The 17,666-nt window shown below is 41.6% G+C and overlaps 1 protein-coding gene across 1 annotated transcript in view; it reads right to left on the bottom strand.

Moving 5' to 3' along the window:
• LOC122540400 (protein polyglycylase TTLL10-like) overlaps positions 1-14,732 on the bottom strand; it is a 57,385-nt gene extending 42,653 nt beyond the window's left edge. The window contains exons 1-2 of the mRNA XM_087980333.1: positions 14,630-14,732; positions 10,101-10,657 (exon numbers count right to left, since the gene is read on the bottom strand). Of these exons, the coding sequence (XP_087836459.1) occupies positions 10,101-10,494 (394 nt within the window). The 5' untranslated portion in view covers positions 10,495-10,657; positions 14,630-14,732. The remainder of the gene's footprint in view (positions 1-10,100; positions 10,658-14,629) is intronic.
• Between the last annotated feature and the right edge of the window lie 2,934 nt (positions 14,733-17,666).

Here is a 17,666-nt window from a genome sequence, read left to right as displayed (position 1 = left end):
TCGTCCATTCCAACCAGATATCCTAACCTAATCTAATCCCATTTGCCAGCATTTGGCCTACGTCCCTCTAAACCCTTCCTATACATATCCTCATCCAGATGCCTTTTAAATGTTTAATTATACCAGCCTCCACCACTTCCTCTGGCAGCTCATTTCAGACAGGCGCCACCCTCTACGTGAACAAATTGCCCATTAGGTCCCTTTTAAATTTTTCCCCTCTCACCATAAACTTATGTCCTCTAGGTCTGGACTCTGCCACCCGGGAAAAGACCCTGTGTATTTACCCTATCCCTACCCCTCATGATTTTATAAACCTCTATAAGGTCACCCCTCAGCCTCAGACTCTCCAAAGACTTGTCTCAATCATGTACTTGTGGCAGTGTGTAAAAATGCCGAAAACTATCAGCCACAACTAACACAGACCTTAGACCTATTGAGGCCCTTAACTGCTTGTCTAAGTGGCAATTAAGGGTTTCAAACTGCCTTCATTGCAATAAAATACTGGGCAGTTAGGCAGGCTGGAATGCAAAGGCTGTTTTTCAAGGATGGAAAAGAAGGTGGAACACGTAAATCAGCATTCTGCGTGTCCGGGACACTCTGACTACCACCCCACCTTGTCTCCCTTTATCTATCTTGCCAATCCCACCCCAGCCAGCCCATTTTTCACATACCATATCCTGTCTCATCCCTTCCATTCCAAAATCTAGGACTCACCTCATTCTGGTTGACATCATCCGTCTTCTTGGGGACGCTTGCAGTCCTGGCAGGAGCCACTAATGAGTCGTGGTGCTGCTGGGACTGTTCTGGTCATCTCGAGGGTGGGTCTCCTTGCCCACTTAGGGGGCATAAGTCCAACCCTGAGTGTGTTTATGCTGCTCCTGCATGTTATTGCTGCAGGACAGGATTTTAATTGCCTTTTGTTCCAGTGAAGCTAACAGTATGGACCCAGCCACCCCCACTTACCCTCCCTATAAAATCCAGCCCACTGAGAAATTCACCTCATCAAAAGTTTATTTTACTCCCTAGCCACACTTTGCATTGAGATTGGTGCAAAGCAATACTAGGCAGGGTGTCAAATCAACATTAATTTCCAGATGAAGAGGTTGGGTTAAAGTTGTCATAGTTTTCAATGGATGTAAAAGAAAATTAATCTGTGGTGCTTTGTTATATACACCCAATGTAGCTTGAACTAGAGATTCTGTAGTTTGAAGTCCACCGGCTGACATCATAGAGAGATGTATGACATGTACAAAGTGGTCATTCAGCAACATTCACTAACCTGTACAATTGTTATGCCACTTGTTTCTGAGGACCACTGGCATGTGTGTTCCATTGCTGAGGAAGTTGGCTCTGAATTCTATTAAGTTGGAAAAGTAGACATCATCATCCTCCGAAGCCATATCATCTTTAGCCTCCTCCCCAAGATGCACTATGATGCTAGTGGTGACCTCCAGCAGTCACAAAGACCTCGCTTAAAGTGGCAATGCTGGACTTGTTACCTTTGTAGCCACGTCAATTATTAAAAATCCATCATCAAAATATGTCTCCTGTTAAAATGTTGGAACATTTATGCAGTTGGGGAACTGCATTCTGAGTAGAACTGAACACAAACCATTCCACCTGAAAGCTCATTGTATCAGTGCCACACTCATCACATGATCTCACAGTCCCAGAAAGTCATCAAATGCTGTGTGATTCTGCCATGAACCATATGGGGACCACAACTTCTTTGAATTATTCAACAGTCTGACCTTCCATTTAATTTCCTTAGAGATGCCCTCATTGACCATATAGCGGGGAGGTGCCAAAACAAACCAGTTCAATGTTAATCTATGACATTCTTGCTTCATCTTCCTTTTGAGAAGAAATTAAGTTTTATAAGCTCTTGATTTTGTTCTGTATACTTATCGATCTGCCTTTTGGCATTTCAGCTGAGCTCTGCCTTTTCTTCAGTCAGGACCTTGTTAAATGGTTCACTTTTCCACACATTTCACATCATTTTCCTTTAGTAGATCACACTCTCAACTAAAGTTGAATGCTCTGCCTCAATCTTCCACATTCTGCCCCCTTGCCAAAGGTTACTAATTTTATTGAGAAAAGTATATGTTTTTACATCATATGAATCTTCTGTTAATTCGGCAAACTCAAAAATGGCTTTTCAGACCATGTCAGAGAATAATATACTTGTCATTTTTAGCATAGTTTCAACAACATCTTGTGTTCATTTGGTTCATCAGTTCGTATGATATAGGAGCAAAATTAGGCCATTCGGCCCATTGAGTCTGCTCTGCCATTAGATCATGGCTAATAAGCTCCTCAATTCCATTTCCCTCCCTTCTCCCCATAATCCTTCAACCCATTGCCAATTAAAGATCTATCTAACTCCTCCTTAACTTTACTCACTGTTCCCAACATCCACCGCACTTTGGGGTAGTGAATTTCACAGATTCACAACCCTTTAGGAGAAGTATTTTCTCCTCAGCTCTGTTTAAATTTGCTACCTCTTATCCTAAGACTGAGTTCTCATCCTAGAATACCCCACAAGAGGAAGCATTATCTGCTCCACATCTATTTTATCCACACCTTTTACCATCTGAATACCTCAATTTGATCTCTCTTCATTCTTCTAAATTCTAGACAGTATAGGCCTAAACTGTTCAATCTCATTTAAATCATAGAATCTCCACTGTGTGGAAACAGGTTTGTGGTAATGGAAGGCACTCAACAAAAACAATCCGCTTTTTTTTCTCTCCCCATTGTCATGCAAAAGACAGTGTTCACCTTTTTGGGAATCATTCTGCCCAGTCTAAATGTATTTCCTAATGGAGATTTTCCTGGGAGCTAGTTCCGCTCTACTTCTTTAGTGTTCATAGAGTCATAGAGTCCTACAGCATGGAGACAGGCCCTTTGGTCCGAACTGGTCCATGCCGACCAAATGTCCATCCACGCTAACCCCATTTCCCTGTACTTGGCCCATAACCTTCTAAACCTTTCCTATCCATGTATTTGTCGAAATGCCTTTTAAATGTTGTTAATATACCCGCTTCAACCACTTCCGCTGGCGGCTCATTCCATATGCGTACCACCCTCTGTGTAAACACATTGCACCTCAGGTTCCCTTTTATTCTTTCCCCTCTAACCTTAAACTAATTCTCGATTCCCCAACCCTGGGGGAAAAGACTCAGTGCAATCATCCTACCTTTACCTCTCATGATTCTATACATTTCTTTAAGGTCGCCCTCAGTCTCCTATGCTCTAAAGAGAAAAGTCCAACCTCTCCCTGTAACTCAGACCTTTGAGTCCAGGCAACATCCTTGTGAATTTCTTCTGCACTCTTTCCAGTGTAATAACATCATATCCATAACAAGATGATCAAAACTGAACACAATGCTCCAAGTGTGGCCTCACCAACATCCTGTATAACTACAACATAACTTCCCAACTTCTATACTCAATGACAAAGGCCAGTGTGCTAAAAGCCTTCTTCACTACCCTGTCTACCTGGGACTCCACTTTCAGAGAACTGTGAACCTGAACTCCAAGATCCCTCTGTTCCACTAAATTCCTTAAGGCCCTACCATTCACCATGAAACTCCTACCTTGAATTGACTTTCCAAAGTGCAAGGCCTCACACTTATCTATATTAAACTCCGTTTACCTTTTCTCAGCCCACTTCCACAGCTGATCAAAGTCTTACTGCAATTTCTGATAACCTTCCTCACTGTCCACGATACTGCTTATTTTAGTGTCATCAACAAAATTACTAATCATGCCTTGTACATTCTCATCCAAATCATTGATATAGATAACAACCAGTAATGGGCCCAACACTGACCCCTGACGCACTCCACCAGTCACAGGTCTCCAGTCCGACAAGCATCCTTCCATTATTACCCTCTGCTTCCTACCACCAATCCAATTTTGTATCCAATTGAAATCCATATAGACTAACATCTACTACTCTGCCCCAGTCAACCTTTTTGGTCACTTCATCAAAAAACTCTAACAAACTTGTGAGGCATGATCTCCCACTCATAAGGCCATGCTGACTTTTCCTAATCAAACCCTGTCTATCTTATGTATATCTTATGCTTCAGAATCTTCTCAAGTAATTTATCCACACAGATGTTAAGTTTACAGGTCTATAATTCCCAGGCCTTTCTTTGCAGCTCTTCTTCAATAATGGTACAACATTCGCTACACTCCAGCCTTCCGGGACCTCACCTAGAACATAGAACATAGAACAATACAGCACAGAACAGGCCCTTCGGCCCACGATGTTGTGCCGAACATTTGTCCTAGCTTAAGCACCCATCCATGTACCTATCCAATTGCCGCTTAAAGGTCGCCAATGATTCTGACTCTGCCACTCCCACAGGCAGCGCATTCCATGCCCCCACCACTCTCTGGGTAAAGAACCTACCCCTGACATCCCCCCTATACCTTCCACCCTTCACCTTAAATTTATGTCCCCTTGTAACACCCTGTTGTACCAGGGGGAAAAGTTTCTGACTGTCTACTCTATCTATTCCTCTGATCATCTTATAAACCTCTATCAAGTCACCCCTCATCCTTCGCCGTTCCAATGAGAAAAGGCCTAGCACTCTCAACCTATCCTCGTACGATCTATTCTCCATTCCAGGCAACATCCTGGTAAATCTTCTCTGCACCCTCTCCAAAGCTTCCACATCTTTCCTAAAGTGAGGTGACCAGATCTGCACACAGTACTTCAAAAGTGGCCTAACCAAGGTCCTGTACAGCTGCAACATCACTTCACGACTCTTGAATTCAATCCCTCTGCTAATGAACGCTAATACACCATAGGCCTTCTTACAAGCTCTATCCACCTGAGTGGCAACTTTCAAAGATCTATGAACATAGACCCCAAGATCCCTCTGCTTCTCCACCTTACTAAGAACCCTACCGTTAACCCTGTATTCCGCATTCTTATTTGTCCTTCCAAAATGGACAACCTCACACTTGACAGGGTTGAACTCCATCTGCCACTCCTCAGCCCAGCTCTGCATCATATCTAAGTCCCTTTGCAGCCGACAACAGCCCTCCTCACTATCCAAAACTCCACCAATCTTCGTATCATCTGCAAATTTACTGACCCACCCTTCGACTTCCTCTTCCAAGTCATTAATAAAAATTACAAACAGCAGAGGACCCAGAACTGATCCCTGCGGAACTCCACTTGTAACTGGGCTCCAGGCTGAATATTTACCATCTACCACCATTCTCTGACTTCGACCGGTTAGCCAGTTTTCTATCCAACTGGCCAAATTTCCCTCTATCCCATGCCTCCTGACTTTCCGCATAAGCCTACCATGGGGAACCTTATCAAATGCCTTACTAAACTCCATGTACACTACATCCACTGCTCTAGCCTCATCCACATGCTTGGTCCTCTCCTCAAAGAATTCAATAAGACTTGTAAGGCAAGACCTACCCTTTACAAATCCACCTCTGGCTAATGAAGAATTAAAAATATCAGCCAGTGCCTTCTCAATTTCTTCACTAGCCTCTTGCAGTGTTCTTGGGTATATCTGGTCAGGACCAGGATATTTATCCACCTTTATACATTCTAATATATCCAACACCACCTCTACTGTGATATGGACAGTCCCCAATATATCATCACTAACTTCCACAAGTTCCTAAACCTTCATGTCTTTCTCTGTGGTAAACACAGAGGAGAAATATTCATTGAGAAACTCGCCCATGTCTTGCGTTCCACACATACATGTCCACTTTGGTCCTTGAGGGGCCCTATTCTCTCTAGTTATTCTTTTTCCTGAAATATACTTAAAGTACCTCTTTGGATTCACCCTAATCTTCTCAGCCAAGGCTATCTCTTGCCACCTTTTCGCCCTCCTGATCTCCTTCTTCAGTCAACTCCTGCATTCCCTATATATCTCCAAGGATTCCCTTGATCCCAGCTGCCTGTACCTGAGCCAAGCCTCTTTCATTTTTCTGGTCAAGGCCTCAATATCTCTTGTCATCCAGGGTTCCCTATTCCTGCCAACCTCACCCTTCACCCTCACAGGAACATTTTGAGCTTAAACTCCAGCTATCTCACTTTTAAAGATCTCTCACTTGCCAGAGGTCCTTCTTCCTGCAAACAAATGACTCCAATCAACCCCTTCAAGCTCTTGCCTAATTCCATCAAAATTCGCCTTCTCCCAACTTAGAACATGAACCGGTCGGCCAGTTTTGCTGGAAATGTCACCTGAAACATCAGTAATTGGTGCATATGCATGAAATTAAGCATGAGGAAGAACATACAAAGGCCCAACAGCCAATTGCCCACACATAGGATCATAGAATCCCTATTTGCAGAAAGAGGCCATTTGATCCATCAAGTCTACACTGAACCTCCAAAGAACATCCCACCCAGATCCCATCCCATCCCCAGACTCTGCATTTATCATGCTAATCCACATATGCTGCACATCCCTGAACACTTAGCACTGCCAAACCACCTGATCTGCACATATTTGGACCGTGGGACGATACCCCATAGCACCCAGTGGAAATTTATGCAAATAAAGGGAGAATGTGCAAACTGCATACAGACAGTCACCCAAGGCTGGAATTGAACCCAAGTCCCTGGTGCTGTGAGGCAATTCTGAAAGTCCCAACCATCATCCCAGTGGCAAAGAAAAATGTGCCTCAATGACTACCACCTGATGGCTCTTATCTCCATAATTAGGAACTGGTTCAGAAGGTTAATCATGGTTCACATCAATTCCATCCTACCAGATTGCCTTGATTCTTTGCAATTCGCTTACTGGCGCAACAGGTCCACAACAGACACCATTGCCCTGGCCATACATTTATCCCTTGAACATCAGAATAGCAAGGATACCATGTCAGGCTCCTACTTATTGACTATAGCTCCGTCTTCAACACCATAATTCCAAACGAACTCGTTTCTAAACTTTGTGAGCGAGGTCTCAGCTCTCCCAGCTGTAACTGGATCCCCAACTTCCTGACCCATAGACCAAAATCAGTAAGAATAGGAGACAACTCTTTCTCCACAATAATCTTCAACACCAGTATTCCACAAGGCTGCGTACTCAGCCCCCGACTGTACTCCTGATACACTCACATGACTGTATGGCCAAATTCTGCCCCAACTCTGATTGTAAGTTTGCTGATGACATCACCGTTGTAGGTTGGATCTCAAACAATAACAAAACAAAATACAGGAAAGAGTGAGCACTTAGTGGCATGGTGTAAAGACAACGATCTCTCCAACAACATCAGCAAAATGAAGGAATCGGTCATTGACTTCAACAAGTGGAGTGGAGGGCATAGCTGTGTTGCATCAATGGTGCTGAAGTGGAGACACTCAAGAGCATCATGTTCCTGGGAGTGATGACCAACAATTTATAGATGCACAATCAAGAGCATTATGTCTGAATGTATCACGACCTGGTGTGGCAACTGTACCATTCAAGATCGGAGACAGTGACAGAGAGTGGTCAACTCGGCCCAGACAATCACAAAGGCCAACCTCCCATCTGGAGAATCCATCTACCAGGCCCGCTGTCAAGGAAAGGCCACCAGCATTCTCAAAGATCCATCCCACCCTGGCAATGTTTTTCTACAACCTCTACCATCGGGGAGAAGGTACAGAAGCCTGAACACACACACCAGCCGGTTATGAAACAGTTTCTACCCTACTGTTGTTAGAATGCTGAATGGACTCACAAACTCTGAACATTCGCTTGTACTTGTGTTTTTGTTTTTGCCGCTATTTACCTATTATTTACTAACCTATGCTACTTAACTCTGTGATCTGCCTGTATCGCTCACAAGACAAAGCTTTTCACTGTGCCTCGGTACACGTGACAATAAATTCAATTCAATTCAATTCAATTCAATTCAGTTCAAGACTGCGAGTAATGACAGAGAGTCATGCACACAGACTAGACCATCACATGAACCAACCTTCCATCCATTGACTCTATCCATCCTTCCCGCTGCCTTGAGAAAGCAGCCAACATAATCGATGAACCCTCTGACCCTAGTTATACTCTCTTCCGCCCTCTTCTGACATGCAGAAGGTAAAGAAGTTTGAATAGATATACGAACAGATTCAAGCACAGCTTCTTCCCTGCTGTTATCAAACCTTTGAACAGACTTCTCAAAAGTTAATTATGATCTCTTTCTCTCTCTATCTCTCTTCACCTTCTCTGTGGCTGTAACACCATATTCTGCACTCTGTCCTGCTAACCTGATGCACTTTGTACAGTACAATCTGCCTGTAGAGCACACGAAACACCACTTTTCACTGTATCTCGGTACATGTGACAACAATAAATCAACCAATCAGTAGTGCTAACCACTGTGTCATCATGTTACATGTTAACTAAACATAAGTAAAAGGATAAATGGTTTTAATCAGGAGTAACTATGTATTTGCAATGACACAAATTCATGAATCCAAAGGAGAAAGTGCATCCAATCATTTTTTTCAACAACCAAATCTCAAACAGATCATTGTTTGTAGCAAACTGCCTGGCTTGCAGGACAACACGGTACAACCTTATCACAGTAGAGGCTGCAAGATATGTCAGAGTGTCTACACAGACACCACCATTACATGAGGGGACACCTCCTACCGTGTACGTGGCAGGTACTCATGCAAGTCAGCTGACGTTGTCTATCTCATATGCTGCAGGCAAGGATGCCCTGAGGCATGGTACATTGGTGAGACTGAGCAGAGGCTACAGCAACGGATGAATGGGGACTGCACAACAATCAAAAGGGAGGAGTGTTCTCTTCCAGTCGGAGAACACTTCAGTGGTCATTTCATTCGACCTCGGATCTTTGGGTGACTGTCATTCAAGGCGGACTTTGAGATAAGCAACAACGAAAGGTGGCCGAGCAGAGGCTGCTAGCTAAGTTCGGTACTCATGGCGATGGCCTCAACTGGGACCTTGGGTTCATGTCACACTACAGATGACCCCACTGCACTACACACACACACACACACACACACACTCTTAAAGACACACACACACACACTCTTAAAGACACACACACACTCTTAAAGACACACACAAGCAATTCTACAGACACACACACTCTTACAGACCCATACACTCACTCAGACCCTCACTCATACACAAGCTCTCTCTCATATACTCACACATATACTCCCACACTCACATTCACACACGCACCCTCTCACAGACTTATACCCCTTTACACTCACACTCACACACATACACACCCTCTCTCACAGACACTCAACAACCCCCCATCCCCACACACCCACATGCACACACACATATAAGTTTGGATGTGAATTTGTACTTGCAGAATTACATTTTATTTTGCTCAAAAACTGCATGAATCCATGTAAGATCCTGTAAATCCGTTTTTTAGATTAGAATCAGTTTGAACATTGGGGCACAGACAGCCTCACACAGGGCAGCTCACACGTTCATTGGGCCAACACGGCGCCTGTTGTTAAAGTTCACTTGCGAATGTAACTTTAAAAAAGTTCTGCGATTTACATATGAAAGAACTGAAACCAACATGTTCATTCTAAAAGATGAGAGACTTAAGAAACAATCCAGGTTTTTTTTCAATTTATAATTTCAGTTACATCACACTGTAAACTTTTGTTATAGTTCTGTGTCTTATGATCTTGTACTCCACAACCACCTGATGAAGGAGCAGCGCTCTGAAAGCTAATGCTTCCAAATAAACCTATTGGACTATGACCTGGTGTTGTGTGATTTTTAACTTTGTCCACTCCAGTCCAACACCGGCATCTCCACATCATGACCTTTCTATTTATGAAATTCTAAAAGGGTTGATTTCCAAAATGAAAAACGTTACTTAATTTTTAACTGCATATTTAAACATGGCTTACATACGAATATTTAACTGGAGCCAGTGTATTTGTATCTTCCCAATGCAAAATATGTTATGAATTGGATGCAACGGCTCTGTACCCATACCATCATGTACCTGGCAGAGAGTGCATTCTCCAGGTGTAATCCTGGAACAGCATAACTGGGAAAATGCAAGCGGAATGCAAAGGAAGTCACAGTAAATAAATCTAAGAATAAACACACCTTTCCTGGGTTTTGAAAATCCCACTGCTCGATAGAACATAGCCTGTACTGCTTGATTCAGTAGTGGCTTCTTAATCTCCTCCTGCAGTTTGACTGCTGTTGTCTTTGATTTGTCCTCCCATGTCGCATCTCCATCTGTACATGTATTGACTATTTCTGGTAAACTCTGGTTCCTTTGCGTTTCAGTGCTGTTACTTGTCCAATTGTTGATTATCCCAGTGTCATTAATCACACAAATTATTTCTTCGGCTGGCACGTTTTGAACGTCCTTAATGAGGCTCCCTTCAACATCTGCAATTATCCTCAAAGCAGTGTCACATCCTTTGATTGACATCAGTTCATCCTCAAGCTGTTCCTCTGGACAGCAATGATTCATTCTGGGAATCTGCAACATCACATAGTGCTGTTGTAACTTTTCTAAATATTTCTGCTGATGTTTCTTCTCTGCTTAGTCCCTGTTCCTAGCTTTTCTTAAATTTTCAACATCAATCTTTTCTTCTGCTGTCCCATCTTCGTTCCCCAATATTTGGGGCAGATGATTTTTCACAAGCATATGGCTGGCAAGCAAACAGATGATATTAAAATTTGAAAGGTTTTTATAAAAGAACATGTCAAACCAAGCATTTGGTATTCATTTCATACTGATTTTCCATACTTGGAGGCATTCTGACTTCTGAGGCTAAGGAAATTCGGTATGTCCATAAGGACTCTTTTGAGTCAGACTGCTGTTGTCTCAGGCTCCACTACCTGGAATATTGAATACCCAATCTAGGCTAAACTCAGAAGTCACATGTCATGAGGTTATAGTCTAACAGATTTATTTGAAATCACAAGCTTTTCAGATGATGAAGGAGCAGCGCTCTCAAAGGTTGTGATTTCAAACAAACCTGGTAATTTGGTATCATGTGACTTCTGACTTTGTCGATCGCAGTCCAACACCGTCATCCCCACATCAATCTAGACTAACCCACCAGTATAGCATTGCAGAAGAGCTTTATTGACAGAGGTCCTTCAGGGGAAATGTTAAACTGAGGATCTACCTTCTAACCTGGATGTAAGTAATCCTACAACATTAAGCAAAGTTAAACACAGATTGCCCTGGTGTTTTGGTCAATGTTTGTACCCCACATTATAAGAATAAAATGGATTATGTGATCATTCACCTATTGTGCTTTTGAGATTTTTCTATCTATCCACATTTCCTACATTACATCAATCACTGTACTTCAAAAATGGAGAATGCTCTTTGGGATGCTCTAAGATGGTGTAATTTAAATATGAATATAAAAGAAGAAACTTAAGGTGCTGGAGGTTTGAAACAAATAAAAACAGAAATTGCTGGAGATGCTCAGCAGATCTGGCAGCACTCAAGAAGTTCTGAAAAAGGATCACTGGACTTGAAATGTTAACTGTTTCTCTCTATTTACAGATTATGCAAGATCTCCTGAGTTTTTCCAGCAATTTCCGTCCTTGTTTGTTATATAAATGCGGGTTCTCTTTCATTCCTCCCACAACTGGCAACTAATTATTTTTTCAATTTAATTTAGCTTAGAGGTCTGTGCAACATTGAGGGCCGAAGGGCCTGTACTGCACTAGACTGTTCTCTTCCCTCTCTCTCTTCTGTCAGCCCATCTTTTCTTGGGCTCTCTTTGCTATGTAGCCCTGGAGACCAAATGCAGAAAACAGGATAAATCTCTCTTTCTGATTTTCCAATCTTCCTCAAGAAGAGTATTTGATCTTTGCTTTACATTTCTGCAACATGGAACTCAGTGGCTCATCAGTAACGTGGTTCATCAACATTGTTTAACCAGACATTGATCATATAGCACTTGCTTTTTGGATCCTGAATAACATTGCAAGTCTCCAGTATAGCAAGCAGGAACTACGCCTTGATTATGAAACAGTACTGCATTGCATTAATATAGATCAACAAAATGGCACTGAGGGCCCGTAGAGGTAATGTGCAGTAAACTACTTATTTGAATATTCAAAGAAAATCCAAATCTCATTCATGATCTCAATCAACTCATTTGAACTCACTTTCTCTGGATCACTCATCTTGTACATTAACAACATAATCTTTCACAACATGAAGTAGGCAGACAGTGCCTTGATTTAACATTTAATATTCAAAGGATGGCACTTGCTTAACTGCACCAGAATTGTCAGTTAGAATTTGTGCTTGAGTCCCCCCCCCCCCCCAGGAACGGGATTGGAATGCAAAATCTCCTGACTCAGAAACATGAGTACGATCGAGCCATAGCTTTCAGATACATCGTTATAGCTGGTTAAAACATACCGCAATGCTAGAGATTAATTCAAAAAAAAGCAAAAAGTGTTTGAAGCACGAGACAAAAGATGATGATTTTACATAAATTACAAGACACAAGGTAATCAACAGTAAAGTTACTGATGTTTGTATAACTTGATACACTGGGAGCATAACTCTGCATAAACAATTGAATACACTTGCTAACTAAATCATCCCATCCAAACCATTTTGCATATCCGAGTACTTACAACAATTTAGCTTGACAAATATATCAGGAACTACAGCACTTATTCTGCTCACACATTAGATATTTGTTTGGCAAATTGATGAGGATCAGTCATTTCCCCTAGCACTGTAAACAACTGCTGTTACCAGGTAACAGCTGCTGGTTAGCTTAGGGTAATTATAATTGCAGTACCAGCTATTGAATACCTATATAATCACAAGTCTTTGTGAAGACGATTGATGAGGTCTTCAAAAGTAAGTAAATTGAACTAAAGGATGATCCTATTTTATTCAGTTACTGATAAGGGACCACTTGCATAAAATTGATGTTGAATGTATCAATTAAATATAACTATTTAAGACTTCACAAGAGAATTGACAATCATATCCATTAGAAACTATTCCCAAATATTCAGTGGTACTTGAGATTTTCAGAGCTTCCATAGAGTGAGCCATTTGTCACTGGAGAGCTCCCTAGGTGCATGATGCATGGCAGTTAACGATAATATTTTGATAAGGGTCCTAAAATTGTGGTCAGAAACTTTTCTGATATTGGACTCCTTGACCCACTCCCTGTCTATGATAAACTTGAGTTGCAATTCATGGTGATGACAGACAAAAAGGAGGTGGGAGTCAGAGGAACAGGAGGTGACCATTTTGCCCCTTGACCCTGTTCTTCCATTCATTTAAATAATGACTGATCTGTCCTGTTGGCTCCTTTACCCACCTTTAATGTGTAACCCAGACCACTATCAATCTGTGGTTTGAACATTTCACCATTGTTTTTTTAAACAGTTCAGCCATAACATACTTGCAGGTTTGCTGTTGGCTGGTCTGTTAAGGCTGTTGATTAACTTCTGGATATTTTTGGCCTCTTGCCTGTCTCTTAAAAATTTGAATTCTGGCCGCTGAGATAATGATTTCACTATTGCGCCTTTAGAGAGAGAGAGAGAGAGCGGGAGAGACACGCAGGCAGGACTGAACAGGATCCACCTCCTCGACTACTGCCTCTAAAACAGTAGCAAAGAACTTCAGAAACTCATGGTCATGAAAGTATTTCTGCATTTAGATGTAATTCCATGTTTCTGCAGTAGGGTGTACTTCCCTACAGAGCAGAGCAGCTCAATGCCCACCCCACACAGACAAGCTGGCTGGCATCAAATAGCACAGACTGCACACTGGAACCAATTTAATGAAAACCCAGCACCAAATTAATCTGTTTGCTGGGACCATGTGTAATGATGCTATAGCTTTAAGAGGAGCATTTTGTCTGGGTTTCTTTTAGAGAGAGAGATTGAGGGGCAAGTAATGAGCAGTCTATGAGAAGATAAACAACTTGTGAAGCCTTGGGTGTTTTTCTTTGAAAGCTGGAACAATAGAAGCAGCATGAATGGGTGTGGCCAAACTCCAAACTACAGAACCAGGGATTTTAAGTTTTCAGTAGCAGTGGGAAGTGCAGAGCAGTATTTCACAACCAACCCACCCAGTTATCTTTCCCTACCACTACCTTCTCCATCACCTCTTAAGAGGGGAAAATTACAGCAGTGTTAGTTTGGATGAGGTAAGCTCAGTCAGAGTTGGGATGGATGAGGAGGACAAGCAACTCAAGTCGAATCAAATCACAAGGGCTAACGCTGGAGGTTGAACAAGATGACCAATCTTTAGCAGTAGATGAGCAGGCTTTCAGATTTATACAATTGTCACTAATTTCCACCAAATGTTGCTTGCTCCATTTCAATTTCCTTGGATCAGTGTCAACCAGCTGAATCCAGGTAAGGAACGTAGTGAACTCAATCAAATTTATGTTCCAAAGGTAGCAAAAAAGGTACTGCTTCCATTTTAATTGAGGAGTTGAACTATCATAATAACCACACAAGGATCCTTACTTTTCAAAGAAGAAAATGCATTCTCCTTTTGACGAGTAACATATAGCTGCATGACTCACTCACAGCACCATTCAGGGCACTGATCACATTAAGAATTTGCATTCTGCAGCTGATCCCAAGAAACAGACATTTAAATTTAAACTCACCAAATAAAAAAAACAGGCAGCTGCCAAGAAGTATATTACCATCTGGACCTTTATTAGCCTTGATGTGAATCTTTAATTAAGGTTCTTTCTACTTCAGAGTACTGACTTTAATTCTACAGAGTTCTTCACCACACCACATCTGTCAGAATGTTTATTTGAACAAACTCGTTTCACCAGCTTTGGAAAAAAAGGTGTTGTTTCTAGAGCCTTTTCAAACATCAGATAGGAATCAGCTGACATGCTGGAACACTGCTTTGACATCGCTGCATTCAACATTACAGGCACTGAAATTATTTCAGTAAAGTTATAAACTCACCTTATTCACATTTGCTTTATATGGATGACCCATAATCCTATTGAACCTGATCACATACCATGTCCATTCCTGTAATAATGCCAGAATCAGGTCCCAGCTAAGTTTTCTGACACTTCATAAGAATTTAAGAATCAGGAACAGGAATAGGCTATTCAGTCTTTGACCATTCAGTGGAATAGGGACTGATCCTCTCAATCAATTCCACTTTGTCCACTATGCTTTTGACATTTTTTAATACATAGAAACCTATCAACCTCTGTCTTGAACATACTCAACATCTAGAAGTATAGAAGGACAAGTAAGGGCTCTTCCAGTGCAATGGGTGTGTCCCCACCTCTGGGCCAGGAGATTGGATCAAGTCTCACCTAGCCCAGATATTTGTCATAACGTATCTGAACAAGTTGAGTAAAAATATCTCAAAGAACAAGTAGATGGGTTGAAACCTTATCCATGTTTCAAAACTGAGAGTGCACTGTTGCTAAATAATCTGTGTTACATTTAACTTTAACAAGGAAAATTGCATTTTAACATTTTCGATATATATTTGTTGTAGATGTACATGAATCAATGCTTCTTTACATCGACAAGCTCAGCGCCATGCCAGCTTCACCAGTAATTGCAGGGACTGCTCTCTTCCAAAATTTAATTCAATAGCCACACTGTACTGCTCTAATTCTATACTCAACAGAATAAACTCGAGGAAGTATTAAGACTTCAGTTGGAGCTCTGTGGTGACTTATCATTTCTCTCAGGACATTTGAAAGTCCTTTGCGTGCAATTACTTCCACATGTGAGGTTGTTGCTACATTAACTAAACACTGCAATCATTTTGCACCCAAACAGCAATGGCATTAATGACCAAGCGGGTTACTTTTAATCAGTGACTTTATGGTCTCATCAAACTATGGTAACTCCAAGAATGCAGGTCCCCATCAGTCCTGCAGTGGAAGAATAGCACGGACTAACTGGCTCAGATCCTGAAATAAGGATTAGAACTCCCAACTGATTGAGTCAGAAATGAATGTCTTACCAACTGAGCTGAGCTGACAGTTGCTATGAAATTATTTCCTATTCCAGTATTGAATTCAGTATCAACAGCAAATCTTATTGTGGGTGGCACGGTAGCTCAGTGGTTAGCCCTGCTGCCCCACAGCGCCAGGGACCTGAGTTTGATTCCCGTCTCAGTGACTGCCTGTGTGGAGTTTGCACATTCTCCCTGTGTCTGTGTTGGTTTCCTCCCACAATCCAAAGACATGCAGGTTAGATGAATTGGCCATGCTAAATTGCCATAGTGTTAGTTGCATTAATCTGGGGTAAATATTGGGTTGGGTGGGTTACTGTTTGGAGGGTCGGTGTGGACTTTTTGGGCCAAATGGCCTGTTTCCATTCTGTAGGGAATCCAAACTTATACCTATTGAGAACATGCAGTAAACAACATAATGCTGTATCTAGTATTCATTAAGGATAAACATATAAAAACTGTATATTCCAGAGATCTCAAATTAAAACAGAAATTGCTGTAATCATGCAGATACCCTTTCAGATTGATGGTGCTGTACTGGAATAAAATATTCAGGTCACGTAATTATACAACTGAATATGCTCGGTCCCTTGTCAGACAGAAGACTAACAGAGAAAGAATGATTCACATTTAGATAGAGCTTTTTAATGACCACTGGATATCCCAAAACACTTTATAGCCAATGAAGTGCTTTTGAATTCTAGTCACTGCTGTAATGTAGGTCAATGAATAAATTCAGTAGAGTAGAAGTCATCCGTGCAGGAAAACTGGCATTCGTATTGAAGTCTTGAGACTGACTCAACACAAAAACTACTGGCAGCTGGAAGTGTTCAGGAGTAGTAGCTTTGCTTCATACATAGTTAAAGACTTTTGCCTCAAAAATGGTCAGTGCAATGTGCAGGACACTAGCTGTCTTGAAATCTAAGGAAGGATTTATAGAATGAACCTAATCCTAATTTGGTGACTGGGCTGATTTTATATAAAGGAGTCATTTTGGGACATTGCGGAAAAAAAAAACAGTATAGAGGGGTCATTCTGTATCCAACTAAATAGACACTGAAGAGGAGGATATGAACTTTATTCTGCATCTTACTGTGCTACACCTACACAAACCTGATATCAATGCTGAGTACCTCAAATTTGTAGAGTTCTATTCAACACACTGGAATAGTGTAATATAGAAAGGGGCCTTTTGACCTGTCATGTCTGTGCTGGCTCTTGGACTGAGCATTTTGCCTAGTGCCCCTTCCCTGTTTTCTCCCTGTAATCCTACACATTTTCTCCTTTTCCAGGTGATCCAATTCCATTTGCGTGCTTCACTTGAATTTGTTTCCACCACCCTCTCAAGATGCACACTCCAGATTCTAACCACTCACTGCATGAAAATATTTCTCCATCTGAGTCGATTGCTTGTTTTGCCAATTATCTTAAATCTGCACACCCTAGTTCTTGATCCTTCCACCAATGGGGATGGTTTCTTTGTATTTACTCTGTGTCCAGACCTCTTGTGATCTTGAGAATCACTATATTTCACATTTCTCATCTCCAATCTCTCCAATCTGTCTAAGTAACTGAAGTTTTCCATGATATTCTTCTGAATCTTATCTATCTCTGACACCTTAATATTCTTCCTAAAGTCTGGAATCTGGAACTGGAGGCAATCCTCCAGTTCTTGCTGAACAAGTATTTTGTACAAATTT

The sequence above is a fragment of the Chiloscyllium plagiosum genome, unplaced genomic scaffold (assembly GCF_037043375.1).
Source record: "Chiloscyllium plagiosum isolate Xiang-an unplaced genomic scaffold, Cpla_swu_hap1 HiC_scaffold_37, whole genome shotgun sequence".
In the NCBI taxonomy this organism is placed as follows: Eukaryota; Metazoa; Chordata; class Chondrichthyes; order Orectolobiformes; family Hemiscylliidae; genus Chiloscyllium; species Chiloscyllium plagiosum.
Note: the sequence above shows the minus strand (reverse complement) of the source record. Positions and strands in the feature narration are given on the sequence as shown.